A 16,274-nucleotide genomic window follows, 5' to 3' on the forward strand; every position below is an offset into this window, starting at 1 on the left:
TCCGCTCTCAAACACGTCCTTATATCCCCCTCCCAATTGTCCAGCTCCTCCCTTGTGTCTCTTTAGGGCCAGACAGGCTGGCACCTGTCAGGCCATCAATCACCCCTTATCGCACGTCTCCCTGGCAACACCTCCGGTGTCAGCGTGCAACCCCGGGCCGACCCAGTCTGCACCTGCTTCTCATGTTGCAGACGCGCACGTGTTTGTCCTCGGTTGCCCTCGGCCAACAGTGTGCACCACATTTCACCACACTACATGTGTACAAAATGTATCAGTTTAATTATATTATAAGCGTATTCGTGAGTAAAATCTTCATATTAATACACTACAGCATTCGTATAGACTCAATATGATACCTGCATCGGGAGCTCATCTCAAACACAACTTACCTGGCCAACACCAGAACATAACTGACAACCAGTTCAACACGCAGTAGGCTTTCGCGACCAATATTTTTCATAATCAAGGGGCTTTTTTTGGGTTAGATCGTGTAAATATAAATGTGTCGTTAACCCACCACCACCCAACACCGTCAATTAGTAAGGTTTGTCATGTAAACAAAACGTGCCAATTAGTTACTACTTCAGCCCACTGGTGTGTTGGATATGAAACTATCCAGCGGTTTCCGATGGGTACGTCTTTAAATATAAGAAGTTGAATTGTCAACAAATGAGAACCATTGTTCTTTCTTTGATTGTTTTTGAGAATTTCGGATTCAAACGGTTTTGAACGAAAAAATATGCAGTTTATGATATTCAAACCTGAATAATTCGAAAACGGTATGGATGCCATAGGTGTGGCTCGTTTTATCACCTTGAATGGGCGGTCCAAGATGATGTGTTGTGTCCCCACTGCCAACGCCGTATCTCCACGTTACTCTTGTTTTATTTTTTGACCCTACGTCTATCTAGCGCTGGGATCGGCAACCCTTTCAAAGAAGGAGAGCAGTTTATTTAGTTTTGGTCTTTGATCAAAATAGTTCAGCTGCATCACACGCACAGCTGCTGCGTGTACACAAACAGCCACTGGTATACAGCAGGCGACACCAACATCAACACATTCTGACTTAAACAAAATAGGTGATGCGTTATTCTTCAACAATAACAGTTTGTGACTGTTGTACATTTTGTCGTCACCAAGACATCCCAAAGTGACCCAATTCCCTGCCATATTTAATACATTATCTTCACGTGAAATTATGCTTAAGATTTAAGGAAAAAAAGGCTGCCCGCAAAGGGGGCAGTCAAAGAGCTGCAAGGAGGCAGCCAAAGAGCCGCAAGGGGGAAATCAAAGAGCCGCACGGAGGCAGTCAAAGAGCCGCAAGGGGGCACTCAAAGAGCCGCAAGGAGGCAGCCAAAGAGCCGCAAGGGGGCACTCAAAGAGCCGCAAGGGGGCAGCTAAAGAGCCGTAAGGGGGCAGCCAAAGAGCCGTAAAGGGGCAGCCAAAGAGCCGCAAGGGGGCAGCCAAAGAGCCGTAAGGGGGCGGCCAAAGAGCGGCAAGGGGGCAGCCAAAAAAACGCAAGGGGGCAGCCAAAGAGCCGCAAGGGGGCAGCCAAAGAGCCACAACAAGGGGGCAGCCAAAGAGCTGCAAGGGGGGCAGCCAACGAGCCACCGCATGCGGCTCCAGAGCCGCAAGTTTCCAATCCGTGACCTAGCGATATCTAGACTATTTAGTTTTCATTATTATCATGCTTGTTTACGTAGGAAAGCCTTAGAGTCTCAAGACTCTTTATCAGCAGAGTCCAGCCAAAGTTTAAGCAGTTGGGAGTGATGTTGCTGTTGCTATGACACGAAACCAGAGAAATCCGGAGGAAACCCATACAGAACATGGGGAGAAACACAAACTCTATGGAGAAAGATACTAGCTAGGTGGGGAATCAAACTAGGAGCTTGTTGCCAAGTGTTACCACTGCGCCACCCTTCCATCCAAATATCTATTCGAGGTCAAGTCAGTGACGTTCCGCTTTCAGAAGTTGACAGCAGGATTACAGAGTGGGTTGATTTGGTTGTGGGCAGTTTTAAATCTAGTGGCTGGGCAGTGTGACCGGCCTCTCAGGAACCCTGCTCTTGTTTTTTTGGGTGCCTGGCACACGATCTAACCCAAAAAAAACCTTTATTATGGATATTGGTCGCAAAAACGTGTTAAGCTGGCATCGGGACGGCTGCCATGACTGGTCTGTTGTTTCCTGGGGTTCCGAGCTGGCTGAACCACTTTGGGGCGCCACAGTAAGCGAGATGTAAAATACCTCGCCTGGTATACAAGAGGACGTGGGTACCTGCTGTATATTAGGAGTTGTGTGCATCTCTCCACATTTAAAATCACTTGTTTTGAGTATTTGGCTGCTATACATTTTCACGTGATGAGCCAGTTTGTTGAGCTATCATCTGTGGCCAGCTCGCTTCTGAAAAAGAGTGCCATAGCTCAGTGGGCCTTATCTGGTAAAATAAAAAAAAGTTTGTAATAGAGTAGCCCTGTACATGAGGAGTGGAGGGTACAGGTGTTGCTAACCCGAGGTAGTAGAACAGAATAGTCTTAACATTACAATTAAATTAATAGAAAGATTCCATGAAACATAATTTGTGTTTAAATGTCATTTAATTAGATTGGTTAGGACAGGGTAGATGCAATTATAACTTTAGTTACGGTAGATGAGCAGAGGAACACATGGGTGCGGCCACTTGGCAGCCATCTTGACGGCTGACTTATTAGATTCATTGAAGCTTTTTGCTCGATGAACACTGCACGTGAATGCAACATACTCGTTCATGGTAAAAAAAAACATTACAATGTTTAGCCATGCAAAAAAGTATACAGTTAATCATCCTCCTCACAACTAGCGTGGTGAAGTATGGTTAAACTCCCAAGCATAACACACGGCCTGGGGAAGGCCTTATTCCAGCAGTAGCTTGACAATTAACCACGTTCTTATTTTAAGGAACAATCATTTGGCCCTAAATACTTCTGATATGGAGGACACTTGATGTACGCATCAAATCATTCACGACGGAATAATTTTCAATGTTACGTGCTTTAAATGTTTTTCTCCGTACCATCATGTCATCTATATAGCCTGACCACTATCGACTTAAGACGTGTTTCCCAATTCGTGACAGGTCAACTTTTGATTGTCTGGGGTTAACGGCGGTCAGAGTAAAATCCGGATAAAACGAATGCAAATTAGGGCATGCAAATCGTAATTGCGAAACTATACAAAATGTTAATGAAGAAGTAGTAATATTTGGAATTAATATTTTTATTGTTTCTTAATCAATTTATCTGCATAAATATTGTGCGGTCACGTGGGCAGTGAATAATGGGCCCGCGACGAGTTGCGGAGCGGCTCGTAAAACCAACGCACTTATAATGTGTAAATCTGCGACCCGGATAATCCACCCATGGATAATTGAGAGTTACCAGTGCATAGGCCTATCCATGGGGGTGGGAGGGCGTGCAGGGCCTGGGGCAAATCAAACTGTGGGTACAGCTGAATTTGCCCCAGGAAGTGTTAACGTCTGACACCGTGACGTCAAAGCATTGGGGGCGGGTCCCCAAAGTGCGGGGCCCGGGGCAGTCGCCCCGATTCACCGTGTATCCTAGGTACGGCTCTGCACATGCCTTTTAAGGGAATCAATCACTCCATTCTCATTACGTATAGTTAACAGGACACAGTTGGACAACGGTATTATACAAACAAATAACATTCACCACTCCTACCCTCACATCCGATTAGCACGGTTGGCTACGCACGGTGCGAAAGAAGTTCCACATACGTACATGCAAACATCAATGGAGACAGAATTCGGACTCAGGGTTTGCACCCCAGAGTATGCGTTATTGCGTGACTCTTTAAAGTGTAGATCCGCGTGAAGCCCTTCCCGCACTCCTTGCAAATGTGCAGCTTCTCGCCGGTGTGCGCTCTCGTGTGCCTCTCCAAGTCGGAACGCTTCGCGAAGCCCTTCCCGCACTCCTTGCACACGTGCGGCCACTCTCCCGTGTGCGTCCTCGCGTGCCTCTCCAGGTCGGAGCGCTGCGCGAAGCCCTTCCCGCACTCCTTGCACGCGTGCGGCTTCTCGCCGGTGTGCGTCCTCGCGTGCCTCTCCAGGTCGGAGCGCTGCGCGAAGCCCTTCCCGCACGCCTTGCACAGGTGCGGCCACTGACCCGTGTGCATGACAGAATGCACCCTCAAACACTCGCGCCACGTGAACCCCTTCCCGCAATCCTCGCACACGTACGGCAACTCGCCGGCGTGCGTTTTTGCATGCTTCCCCAGATTGGAACGGTGCGCAAAGCCCTTCCCGCACTCCTTGCAGACGTGCGGCTTCTCGCCCCTGTGCAGTCTCAAGTGCGTCTCCAGACTGGCGTGCGTTGAGAATCCCTTCCCGCACTCCGTGCACACGTGTGGCCGCCCTCCGCTGTGCGTTCTGAAATGCGTGTTTAAATTGGAACGCGTCGAGAACGCCTTGCCACACTCTTTGCACGTGTGCCTCCTCCCACCGGTGGCGACGGTCGCCACACGCGGCGCGTCGTCTTCGAGTGACTCCCCGCACCGCCTGCAGGTTTGTGAGCTCGGTCCGCTGCATCTCGCTCCGTCCGTTTTCGCTCCGGAGGAACCGCCCTTCCCGCACGCCTTGCACAGAAGCCCCCTTCTTTCCGATTCATCTGCCATGCATTTATAAAAAATATAAATATATTAAATGCAAATGCGAGGTTCGATTAACCGCTGACAAAACTTTGTGGACGCCGGATGCCGTAACGCGTATGGACTCGGTTACGAGAAAACGTTGTCGAAAAACAAATTGACAAACAGTGGCGTCATCCTCCACGACCATTTTCTAAACGTGATTAATGATAAATATAAATGTCAATTATAAAGCACTTTCTGCAAAGTACTCAAGGCGCTATACACCACAATAAATCAACCAGTGCCCAGGGGGAGGAAAAACGAAGAAGTATTGGAGACAACTGAGAGAGCTGAAAGCAAGAAGCAATAAATGCACTTTGAGGAGGTAGCAAGATGTTATCTCCCTCACCTGGTATGCAGGAGGTCGTGGGTTTGATACCGACCCTGACACCTGCTGTATATTTGGAGTTTGCATGTCTTTCTCATCATCATCACGGTAACTAGGATATGTTATTTCCTAACGCCTGGTATGCAGGAGGCCGTGGGTTTGATCCCGACCTTGACGCCTGCTGTATATTTGGCGTTTGCATGTCTCTCTCTCTGGGGTCGCGTGTCCGGGTTCCCCCGGTTTTTCCATCAACATTTAAAACCAATATGCATTTAGAATATTTGGCTGCTATAAATTTCCACACGATAAGCCACTTTGTTGTGGGTCTTACTTGGTAAAATAAAAATAGTATAGTACAGTCTGTTCTCCTATAACGCTTGTTTTCAATATGCGAATTGGATATAAGACGATAATGCAGAAGTGCAATAGATACAACGCGATGGAGTGAACGGAACTACGTTGTGCGAGTAGGAATAAGTGGTCGTACGGCTGCCTCGGCGTCGTATCGCACAAGGCGGGATCCTGCTGGATGCTTCCAGATGCTAACCATGGCGCCTTAGTCTTTGTTCAGCCTGCGTTACGCATCTCGCGCGTTATCGCCGACTGTGCTTTACCCCTATATTCTATATTATTTATTATAACGCGATTTTTCATAACGCGGTGTTCCTCAGGAACGCAACGACTACCACGTTATAGGTAGAACAGACTGTATGTGTCGTATAAAACCACATCGCTGTTATCTCCGGAATCGTGACGACGCTGGGCAGAAGCGCTCGATGGACAAGGAGCAGCAACAACAGAGGGTACGGTCACCCAATGGGGAGGACGAGCTGTGTTCGAGGAACACAAAGCCGGGAGAATGCCGGGGTTTTCCACTTTTGTGAGAGAACCGTTCACATTCAAAGGGGAAATCTTAAATTCAACTCTGAACTTCATAGGAAACCAGTGAAGAGAGGTCAACACCGGACGGATTTGTTCGCATGTCGGAGATTTTGTTTGTTAAGATTCTGGCAGCCGAGTTCTGGACGTGATATGAAATAATTGCTGGGAGAGTTTCATAAGCACATTTCCTCTGTCCACGATACAATAGACCGTCGATCATCCACGTGCGGTTTATCCGATTTGCAGATTAACCGCGCACCTGAGAAAGACTTAAATTAATAACTCACGGATTTTCTCTTGAGCCCAAATTAATAATCTAATAAGTTATATTTTAAAAAAAACCACGCTTTTATGAAATGTACTGTACTAGTAATGGAAGAACTCCACGACTCCAGGAAGTGGCCCTGAAGCTTGCCATAACGTAAGGGGCCGTGGCCAATTACAGCCAATGTGAGTTGAGCGTGGACAATTAGACCCAAGCCGAAACATAACATATAAAAAAATTATGTTTCAAAATAGATATCTTTCATTTTTAATGATAGAATATAGTATTGTCATCAGTATGGGAAAGTGGGTTAAAATTGAGTTACAAGATTTGAGGATACAACAGACAGTGAAATTTTGATTTAAAGCTTTCGTGACTGCAGGGATTCATATTCTTGGTTCTTTCGGTAAAGTCACGTAGAAGGGAAACAATATGTTTATTATTTTATTGTTTCCCTTCTACGTGACTTTACCGAAAGAACCAAGAATAACAGACTGAGTTAATGAAAAGCGTGTAAAAACAGTTATACCTTGTTGTACTTGGAAATGTTTATTATAAGTCATGCGGTGCTTAAACCAAACAATTAATGTTGCTAAGGTTAATCCGAATCCACGTGATCACCCCTACAGTACAGCAGCTGCAATATCTTTAAAACAGTGGGCGGAGTTTGATTGATGTTGATTGGTGTGACTCTTTCTGCACGGGAGCAGGAAAGTGTTATCACTAAGCAAGCGTATCGATTGGTTGGATTTTTCAAACCTGTTTAAGTGAGTGTTTTTTCATGGACTTTTGTAATAAAACAAGATAAATATATAATTTGTATCTATATTCATGGTTTTTGGCATAGAGATCCGTGGTAAATGGTTATATTTTTAGATTATCCACAATTTTGAATGATCCGTGGCAGTCCTCCCCGTCATTAGTGTGGATAATCGAGAGCATACTGTATGACCCCCATTATTAGCACAACTGGAATATAATCTGTGATGAAGCAAGGTAAGTTTTGCCTTTTTCTCTGCGATGCAATCCAAAGCAAACTCACCATCACATACGTCCCCGTCCGATAACTCCACCTCGATGAAGTTCTGATCTGGAGTGTCGGCATGCCCATGGGAATCCTCCGTTTCCTCCGGTCTCTCACTGGCGTCTTCAACTTGAAAGGAATTTGGATCCGGAACTGCAATTTATAAAAAAAAAACATTGTTTTTTACAGCATTGTTTTTCATATGTGGACGGTCTCGTACTTTCAAAACACGGCAGTTACAAAGGTCAGCCCATTACCCCGAGCACCGTGAGAATGATAGAACGTTGCGTTTGGTTGCGCCCTTTGAGTCTTAAGTGTTGAAAGTCACTGAATCGGAAGTAATACATTTGCAGCAAAGTAAACTTACACCACCACAGGTGCCATTTTGATCGCCAAATGTAAATAGAATCCCTCATCTCCTCTGATATTTCACTGGCTTCTTCAACTTGAAACGTATTTTGGATCAGGAACTGCACAATTATATACGTAAAATAAAATCCACTTATTGTATTAACCTACACAGGGAAAGTCTGATACACGTATATAAACAAGGTGGTTACGAAAGGTCAGCTCATTTATCCGACCACTAACGCATATATATCAATATTGCCCGAGTTGAGCTGTGTGAGCCCTGGGTGTTAGAATGCAAACATTTACAGGTAGTCCCCGAGTTACGATGGTCCGACTTGCGATATTTCGATCTTACGATGGTGACAGCGATACGACAAAATTGCCATCAACAACCTAACATCGTTCAAGTGTGCAGACGACGGACAGAATCTTGGCGAGTACAGTACAATAGGATATGCTGTGATACGTTCAACGCATGTAAGATACGTAGCATTAGAGATTTCATTTTAGGGTTACCACGATATGATACGTTCAATGCATGTTAAACGTTTTTTTATAGCAGATAGGATTGTTTTCTGAAAAAAACTTTCTATTAAAATTGCAGTTCATATAGGTAGGCTAAGAATTGACCTTGTTTTTTTACTTTACATTTTACTGTGCAATACAGTATTGTAATTAATAAATACATACAGTATATAGTTTATACAGTACGGTACTGTAAATTGCTGTTTTGCTCAATTATCACCATTCTTTAAGACTCCTGGGTAGGCTAGGCCATCTTCGACTTACGATATTTTTGACTTACGATGGGGCCGTCGTAACGCACCTCTGTCGTAAGTAGAGGACTACCTGTATTATAAATCATACAATAAAATGCATAGGATACTGGATATCTGTGAAAAAGAGCTTCATAGCTCATCGGATTCCTCCAGTATAAATATTCTGATTATATAAAGCCGCTTCCTCATTATACTTCGATTTTTTTATATCCCGCCTTATTTCGGTTCTTTGATTCTTGTTGATCGCCCCACCTTCCTATACGACAGGGCTCTTACCATCTTCATCGACTTCCGTTTTCACGATAATCCTCAGTATCTCAGTGCCCAGACTCTCTTCATCTTCTTGCTTCACAACTGTCCCTGCACACGTACGTTCACAATCAACTGTTACTGACGATAGCTGCTGAATCTGGCAGACATAGAGGTGTCTGGATGTATGTTAAGTATATACAGTCTGTTCTCCTATAATGCGAGATTAGATATATAACGCATTGAATGTATTATCGGGAACACATTTTTTTATAACGCGGATGTGAATTGGATACAACACGATTGAGTGAACAGAACTACGTCACACGAGTAGGAACAAGCAGTTGTATGGGTGTCTCGGCGTAGCATCACACAAGGTGGGATGCTGCTGGATGCTTATAGATGCTACCCACATGCCTCTGTTATTGTTCAGCTTGCATACGCATCTCACATCTTATCGCGGACTTTGCTTTCCTCCTATATTACAACGCAATTTTTCCATAACGCGGTGTTCTTCAGGAAAGCAACTATTGTATTATAGAACAGACGATACGTTTGTTGAACTTCTTCCGCACCGTCCCGAAGCCAACCATGCTAATCGGAGGTGTGGCGGAGGGGCAAAAAAACTAATAACAAAAAGCAGTCCTAAAGAAATGCGTTTTAAACGTAATGATTTAAAAGTGCATAGCTCCAGAGCCTTTCTAATATCGAAAGAGCGTTCCAGATGGTCGCAAAAGCGCATCTGAAAGGGCGCGATTCAGTGAAAGTGGATGGCTTAAGAGTATGTAACATGTCAGGTACACATGAACTCACACCCCTACATTCCTGGATGTCTAATCTGTGTTTCAGCAGCCTGCGATGAAAAAACTCAGTTGTCAAAAGAAGCGGGTTGATGGTCTCAGCCCAGCCACCAATGAACACGCAGAAATCATTGTATAACATTTGAATTTTCGATAATTGTTTTTTTACCCTTTTATCTGGCAACAAAACTGACACCTTTTTTACAAGGAGTCATGTTTACATTGACCACAATACCTGCGGTCGGAACGCAAACAAAAAACAACAACTCTGATAATGTATGTGGCACTGTCCTTGAAATTTGATTGGTCCACACCCGAGACAGCTTTCTTTAGAGCCTGGTCTCACATGGTGTTGGACCAGAAGACGCCAAAAGGCGCACAACTCAAAGACAATGCACCATCAGAGTATGAGAGCTCGGGGTTAAGCATTTACACCATTGGAAACCTCATTTGCCAGTAACAAAATATAATTGTTTTTTTACCCTTTTATCTGGCAACAAAACTGACACCTTTTTTACAAGGAGTCATGTTTACAAAAAAAAGGTGTCAGTTTTGTTGCCAGATAAAAGGGTAAAAAACCAATTATGATATTTTGTGACTGGCAAATGAGGTTTCCAATGGTGTATTTGAATTTTCATTTTATTTAGTGTAAACCATCGGTGAAAAGTTTTGGTTGTATTCATGTGCAATGAAAACTCTTTTTGGAGAACAACATTTGGGGAAAAGGCGGCTTCCTGGGTGACAAAAGTAGTTACGCGTGACGTCACCTTCCTTCACATCACAGTTCTGTGTGCTCCGTTGTGGGCACGTTTGGCTCAGGCAAGTGACGCAAATGGCCACACACCTTTGTGAAGTGACACACCGAGAACATGGCAGCTGGACAATCAGGGGAAATAAGCGACGCGAGCGAAGTCGTGTTCATTACGAGGTGAATTAACGTCCCCTGCCTCCCCTCTCTCTCGTCTTTAAAACCAGGGTAAGGCCCCACTGAGCTGTGTAGCTCTGTTTCAGAAGCCACGTGGTCATCAAAAACGATAGCTCGACGAAGCGGGCCTATCGTCGTCACGTGGAAATTTATCGCAGCAGGCAAATCACTCGAAACGTGTTGTGTTGATTCTAAACGTGGAGGGGGAAAAAACCGGAGGACCCGGACAGAAAAATCCACGCGACCACGGGAAGAGAGGCACGCACACTCCAAATATACAGCAGGCGTCAGGGGTCGGGATCGAACCCACGACCTCCTGTATACCAGGCGAGGTAGTTAACATCTCATAGCCACCGCGACGCCCGTTCTGGAGCTCCTAAAAGTCAGCAGAGCCTCGCGTCATCACTTGAGGGAATGGCCACGGAAGATGACTCCACAGAACGATTTCAAGAGTAGCCTCCGCTTCGCCAGACCTCTCCGAACTCAACACCAAATGACACTCCGTCGTGCTTTGTGCTTCGCCGTGTGTTTAATCGGTGCTGCAATAACTGAGGTTTGATTATTATAATCACTGCCACCAAACTTCTTATTGACTGCCTCACCTTCATTCGACCCGACTATTGGAATTATTTCACGATCGGTCTACCATCCCTATGCCTTCAAACCACTCCCAACAAATTCAAAACGTCGCCGCCCGTATGATCTTTAATCTTCCCTTCCGTTCCCGCAGATTGCCCCTCCTCGTTCAGCTACACTGTCCTCCCCCCTTATTATCGTTGCCTCTTTAAATCCCTTACCTTAGTTTATACATCTCTCCACGGCCTGGGCTCCTCCACCTTACCTCTATTCTCTCATCTCACTTTACGTTCCCGCCCCGCTCCTCGGGCATTCTAAATCTTCGCTGTCTCTTTCTGTTCCTCCTCCTCCACCTCCTCAGTGTCGCAAAGTCCTCGGTTTCGCTCGTTCCCTCTCCTAGCCCCCTCTTCCCTGGCATCAGCTGCCCCCGCACGTCAATCATCACTCTCTCTCTCGCTGACCTTCGGCTCCTCTCTTAAACCCCACTCGTTCCCTCTTGCCCCATCCTTCCTTCTTCTCTAGTTGTCCTCCCCACTTACACTAACGCATGCCGTGTCAACCCACAGGGTTTAGCCCGTATTCATGAAGAGGGAAATGGAGATTTCAGGTCCATTGCGGTGTACAGCCATTTCAATACGGGCAAAAATTTGTTTTGTCTATTTGTTTGTGTTTCTCCCTTGTGATGGGACTTTGAAGGATGAACGTTGAAATTTATAAGGTAGGCGCTGACAACGGGTTGGCAGGTAAGGGGATGACAGGTAAGGAATTGACGGGTAAGGAGTTGACAGGTATGGGGGTGATGGGTGAGGGGTTGACAGGTATGGGGTTGACAGGTAATGGGTTGACAGGTATGGGGGTGATGGGTAAGGGGTTGACAGGTAAGGGGTTGACAGGTAAGGGGTTGACGGGTATGGGGTTGACAGGTAAGGGGATGACAGGTAAGGGGATGACAGGTAAGGGGTTGACGGGTATGGGGTTGACAGGGATGCTAACGCTGCCTTCCCTGTCCCCAACTCCCCACGGTCACCCACCATCAATCCACCACCCGTCTCATTTCCATCTTCGTTTGTTCCACGCATCGTCACCACCACCACCACCACCACTTAATTTTACATAGATCCCATTCACTCATCTCGCCAACCACCTTGTACCTCACGGTTAGTCCACTGTGCAGCACCTTAGTTAAAGCGCTGTGTAAATCTATGAGATTACAGGAAAATACTTGCGAACGCATCTCACCGGCATCGGCATCTTCGTGTTTAACCGTCAAGTGGGGAAACATCTCGCTGCTTGCGTTCTCTTCATTCACGGGCTTCATCGATAACACGGCTCCTTGAATTAAGCGAGGTTATTATTGTTGTTGTTAAGAGCTTTGGGGAGGGGAAGGAGGGAAAAAGAAACGATGGTCGGTAATTACAAAGTGCAGCAAGTGCTTTGGAATGTTTTTTTAAAACGATGAGTGTTTTGACCTGCAGTGTTGTGTGTGTGTGTAGGTGAGTGAATGATTGCGGGAAGCGGTGGTGCAGTCGTGAGCACGCTGCTCGCTACGAACCCGGCGACCCGAGTTCGAGTCCCGCTCACGGCACAACACCGGTGACGACTATCTGAACCGGTCGTGGGCCTCCCCTAGGTCAACTCAGCCTCAAATGAGTACCTGGTGCGGTGTGTAAACATCGCCACCGGGGATACAAAGGCGTCCAGGCGTGGTGCTGTTGGCCACCCACACACTCGTGTGCCACAGTGAGTGGGTGTTGTGGATGAGTGGGTGGTGTGGATGAGTGGGTGTTGTGGATGAGTGTGGTGGTGTGGATGAGTGGGTGTTGTGGATGAGTGGGTGGTGTGGATGAGTGGGTGGTGTGGATGAGTGGGTGTTGTGGTTGAGTGTGGTGTTGTGGATGAGTGGGTGTTGTGGATGAGTGTGGTGTTGTGGATGAGTGGGTGTTGTGGATGAGTGGGTGTTGTGGATGAGTGTGGTGTTGTGGATGAGTGGGTGTTGTGGATGAGTGGGTGGTGTGGATGAGTGGGTGTTGTGGTTGAGTGTGGTGTTGTGGATGAGTGGGTGTTGTGGATGAGTGGGTGTTGTGGATGAGTGTGGTGTTGTGGATGAGTGGGTGTTGTGGATGAGTGGGTGGTGTGGATGAGTGGGTGTTGTGGTTGAGTGTGGTGTTGTGGATGAGTGGGTGTTGTGGATGAGTGGGTGTTGTGGATGAGTATGGTGTGTGTGCTGTTGTGGACAGCGGGTGCGGTGAGTCAATGGAAGTCGCTGTGATCTGCAATATGTACGTGCTAATGTATAGTGTAGTGTATCGTGTTGTGTATAGTGTTGTGGCTAGTGTAGTGTACAGTAGTGGCTGGTGTAATGTTCTAAATCAAACCAAACATTAAAGTAATTTTCAATGGTACAGTTTATTTATTCAAGTAGTGGTATCCCAAACTTTCACAGCAGCTTATTTCCCTTCACACCAACATTATGTAAACTTCCCCCCTCCACCCCCACCGTGCCGGTCCAGTACATCATTGTTATGCTACATCATTGTTATGCTAATTCCTTTGTCAAGGCGTTTTTTTTGTTTCCTCCCGCACAGCTTAAAGGACGCGACCTGGGCTTGGCTGTCTTCACTCCAACGCTGTCCTCTGGACAGTCCGGTCCCTTCACCTGATGAAGGCCGCTTGTGTTGTGGCTGAAACGTCGTGATTTTTTGTTATTTTATTTTTACCTACGTGACTTTACCGAATAGAACCAAAGAGTATGTAGTGTATAGTGTTTAGTAGTGTATAGTGTAGTGTATAGTAGTGGCTAGTGTAGTGTATAGTGTTTAGTAGTGTATAGTGTTGTGTATAGTGTAGTGTTTAGTAGTGTATAGTGTTGTGTATAGTGTAGTGTTTAGTAGTGGCAAGTGTAGTATATAGTGTTTAGTAGTGTATAGTGTAGTACAATATATGGTATAGCATATAGTGTAGTGTATATTGTTGTGTATCGTAGTGTTTAGTAGTCGCTAGTGCAGTGCATAGTGTTTAGTAGTGTTTAGTGTTTAGCAGTGTATAGTGTAGTGTTCAGTAGCGTATCGTGTAGTGTATAGTGTTGTGTATAGTAGTGCATAGTGTATAGTGTAGTATACTAGTACAGCACTAGTGTATATTGTAGTGTATAATGTTGTGTAGTGTATAGTGTAGTGTATAGTGTTGTGTATAGTGTGCATAGTGTAGTGTATAATGTTGTGTAGTGTAGTGTATAGTGTAGTGTATAGTGTTGTGTATAATGTAGTGTATATTAGCGTATCCCGTAGTGTATAGTGTAGTGTATAGTGTAGTGTATAATGTTGTATATAGTAGGGTGTAGTGTAGTGTATCGTGTAGTAGTGTATAGTGTAGTGTATAGTGTTGTGTATAGTAGTGCATAGTGTATAGTGTAGTGTATAGTGTAGTGTATAGTCCAGTGTATGTATGTTGAACTTCTTTTGCAGCGCACATTGCCAACCGTGTTAATCGGAGTTGCCGGGGAAGTGCCGGGCAAGAAGTTGGGTGGTCGAAGGACGGAGTGTGGGGACGCCACGACCTCAATGGCTGAGTCGATCTCACGGGGGTCGAAGCCAAGCCCACGGTAGTCGCGATAGAAGAGCGACAAGGAGGCGACTGACCAGCCGGTGAGCGAATGTCTCTGGCTATGTCTCTGTGCGTGTCTCTTTGTCTCCGTGTCTCACTGTCAGTGTCTCTCAGTGGCTGAGTGTCTCTCACTGTCAGTGTCTCCGTGTCTCTCTGTCAGTGTCTCCGTGTCTCTCTGTCAGTGTCTCTCAGTGGCTGAGTGTCTCTCACTGTCAGTGTCTCCGTGTCTCTCTGTCAGTGTCTCTCAGTGGCTGAGTGTCCCTCACTGTCAGTGTCTCCGTGTCTCTCTGTCAGTGTCTCTCAGTGGCTGAGTGTCTCTCACTGTCAGTGTCTCCGTGTCTCTCTGTCAGTGTCTCTCAGTGGCTGAGTGTCTCTCTGTCAGTGTCTCCGTGTCTCACTGTCAGTGTCTCTCACTGTCAGTGTCTCCGTGTCTCTCTGTCAGTGTCTCTCAGTGGCTGAGTGTCCCTCACTGTCAGTGTCTCCGTGTCTCACTGTCAGTGTCTCCGTGTCTCTCTGTCAGTGTCTCTCAGTGGCTGAGTGTCTCTCACTGTCAGTGTCTCCGTGTCTCTCTGTCAGTGTCTCTCTCTGTCAGTGTCTCCGTGTCTCTCTGTCAGTGTCTCCGTGTCTCTCACTGTCAGTGTCTCTCAGTGGCTCAGTGTCTCTCACTGTCAGTGTCTCCGTGTCTCTCTGTAAGTGTCTCTCAGTGGCTGAGTGTCTCTCTCTGTCAGTGTCTCTCTCTGTCAGTGTCTCTCTCTGTCAGTGTCTCTCTCTGTCAGTGTCTCAGTGTCTCTCTCTGTCAGTGTCTCTCTCTGTCAGTGTCTCCGTGTCTCTCACTGTCAGTGTCTCCGTGTCTCTCTGTCAGTGTCTCTCAGTGGCTGAGTGTCTCTCACTGTCAGTGTCTCCGTGTCTCTCTGTCAGTGTCTCTCAGTGGCTGAGTGTCTCACTGTCAGTGTCTCCGTGTCTCTCTGTCCGTGTCTCCCTGTCTCTCTGTCAGTGTCTCTCAGTGGCTGAGTGTCTCTCACTGTCAGTGTCTCCGTGTCTCTCTGTCAGTGTCTCTCTGTCAGTGTCTCCGTGTCTCACTGTCAGTGTCTCTCAGTGGCTGAGTGTCTCTCACTGTCAGTGTCTCCGTGTCTCTCTGTCAGTGTCTCCGTGTCTCTCACTGTCAGTGTCTCCGTGTCTCTCTGTCAGTGTCTCTCTGTCAGTGTCTCCGTGTCTCACTGTCAGCGTCTCTCAGTGGCTGAGTGTCTCTCACTGTCAGTGTCTCCGTGTCTCTCTGTCAGTGTCTCAGTGGCTGAGTGTCTCTCACTGTCGGTGTCTCTCAGTTGTCTCCGTTGTCTCTCTCACTCCGTCAGTGCCTCTCAGTATGTCCGTGTCTCTCACTCTGTCAGTGTCTCCGTTGTCTCTGTATCGGTGTCTCTCACTGTCAGTGTCTCCCAGTGTGTCCGTGTCTCTAACTCTGTCAGTTGTCTCCGTTGTCTCTCTCACTCCGTCAGTGTCTCTCAGTGTGTCCGTGTCTCTAACTCTGTCAGTGTCTCCGTTGTCTCTCTCACTGTCAGTGTCTCCGTTGTCTCTGTGTCCGTGTCTCTCACTCCGTCAGGTGTCTGTCCGTGGCGTCTGTCCGTGGCGTCTCCACAGGTCTCGTCCATCCCACCCACGTATCTTGCCTTTCAAGCGACAAGATGCGGCACAAGACAATAAGTGTTTCTGCTACAAGATGCGGCACAAGACAATAAGTGTTTCTGCTACAACACGCGGCACAAGACAATAAGTGTTTCTGCTACAAGATGCGGCACAAGACAATAAGTGTTTCT

General features: G+C 46.5%; 1 protein-coding gene across 4 annotated transcripts; it reads right to left on the reverse strand.

Moving 5' to 3' along the window:
- Window positions 1-2,576: 2,576 nt before the first annotated feature.
- On the reverse strand, window positions 2,577-15,957 carry LOC116955931 (uncharacterized). 4 transcript variants are annotated; one of them, XM_032977290.2, is made up of 5 exons: window positions 14,339-15,957; window positions 12,100-12,192; window positions 8,587-8,670; window positions 7,199-7,333; window positions 2,577-4,659 (listed from the first exon to the last, which is right to left on the reverse strand). In XM_032977290.2, the coding sequence occupies exons 2-5, from the start codon at window positions 12,176-12,178 to the stop codon at window positions 3,806-3,808; spliced, it is 1,152 nt and encodes a 383-aa protein (XP_032833181.2). In that variant the 5' UTR covers window positions 12,179-12,192; window positions 14,339-15,957; the 3' UTR covers window positions 2,577-3,805. The 4 variants fall into 4 exon arrangements, with proteins under 4 accessions (XP_032833181.2, XP_032833179.2, XP_032833180.2 ...); XM_032977288.2 differs by having other exon boundaries at window positions 12,100-12,230; XM_032977289.2 differs by having other exon boundaries at window positions 14,330-15,957.
- Window positions 15,958-16,274: the final 317 nt, after the last annotated feature.

Source organism: Petromyzon marinus, chromosome 62 (genome assembly GCF_048934315.1).
Source record: "Petromyzon marinus isolate PM22_M1 ecotype Great Lakes invasive population chromosome 62, UKy_Petmar_22M1.pri1.0, whole genome shotgun sequence".
In the NCBI taxonomy this organism is placed as follows: Eukaryota; Metazoa; Chordata; class Hyperoartia; order Petromyzontiformes; family Petromyzontidae; genus Petromyzon; species Petromyzon marinus.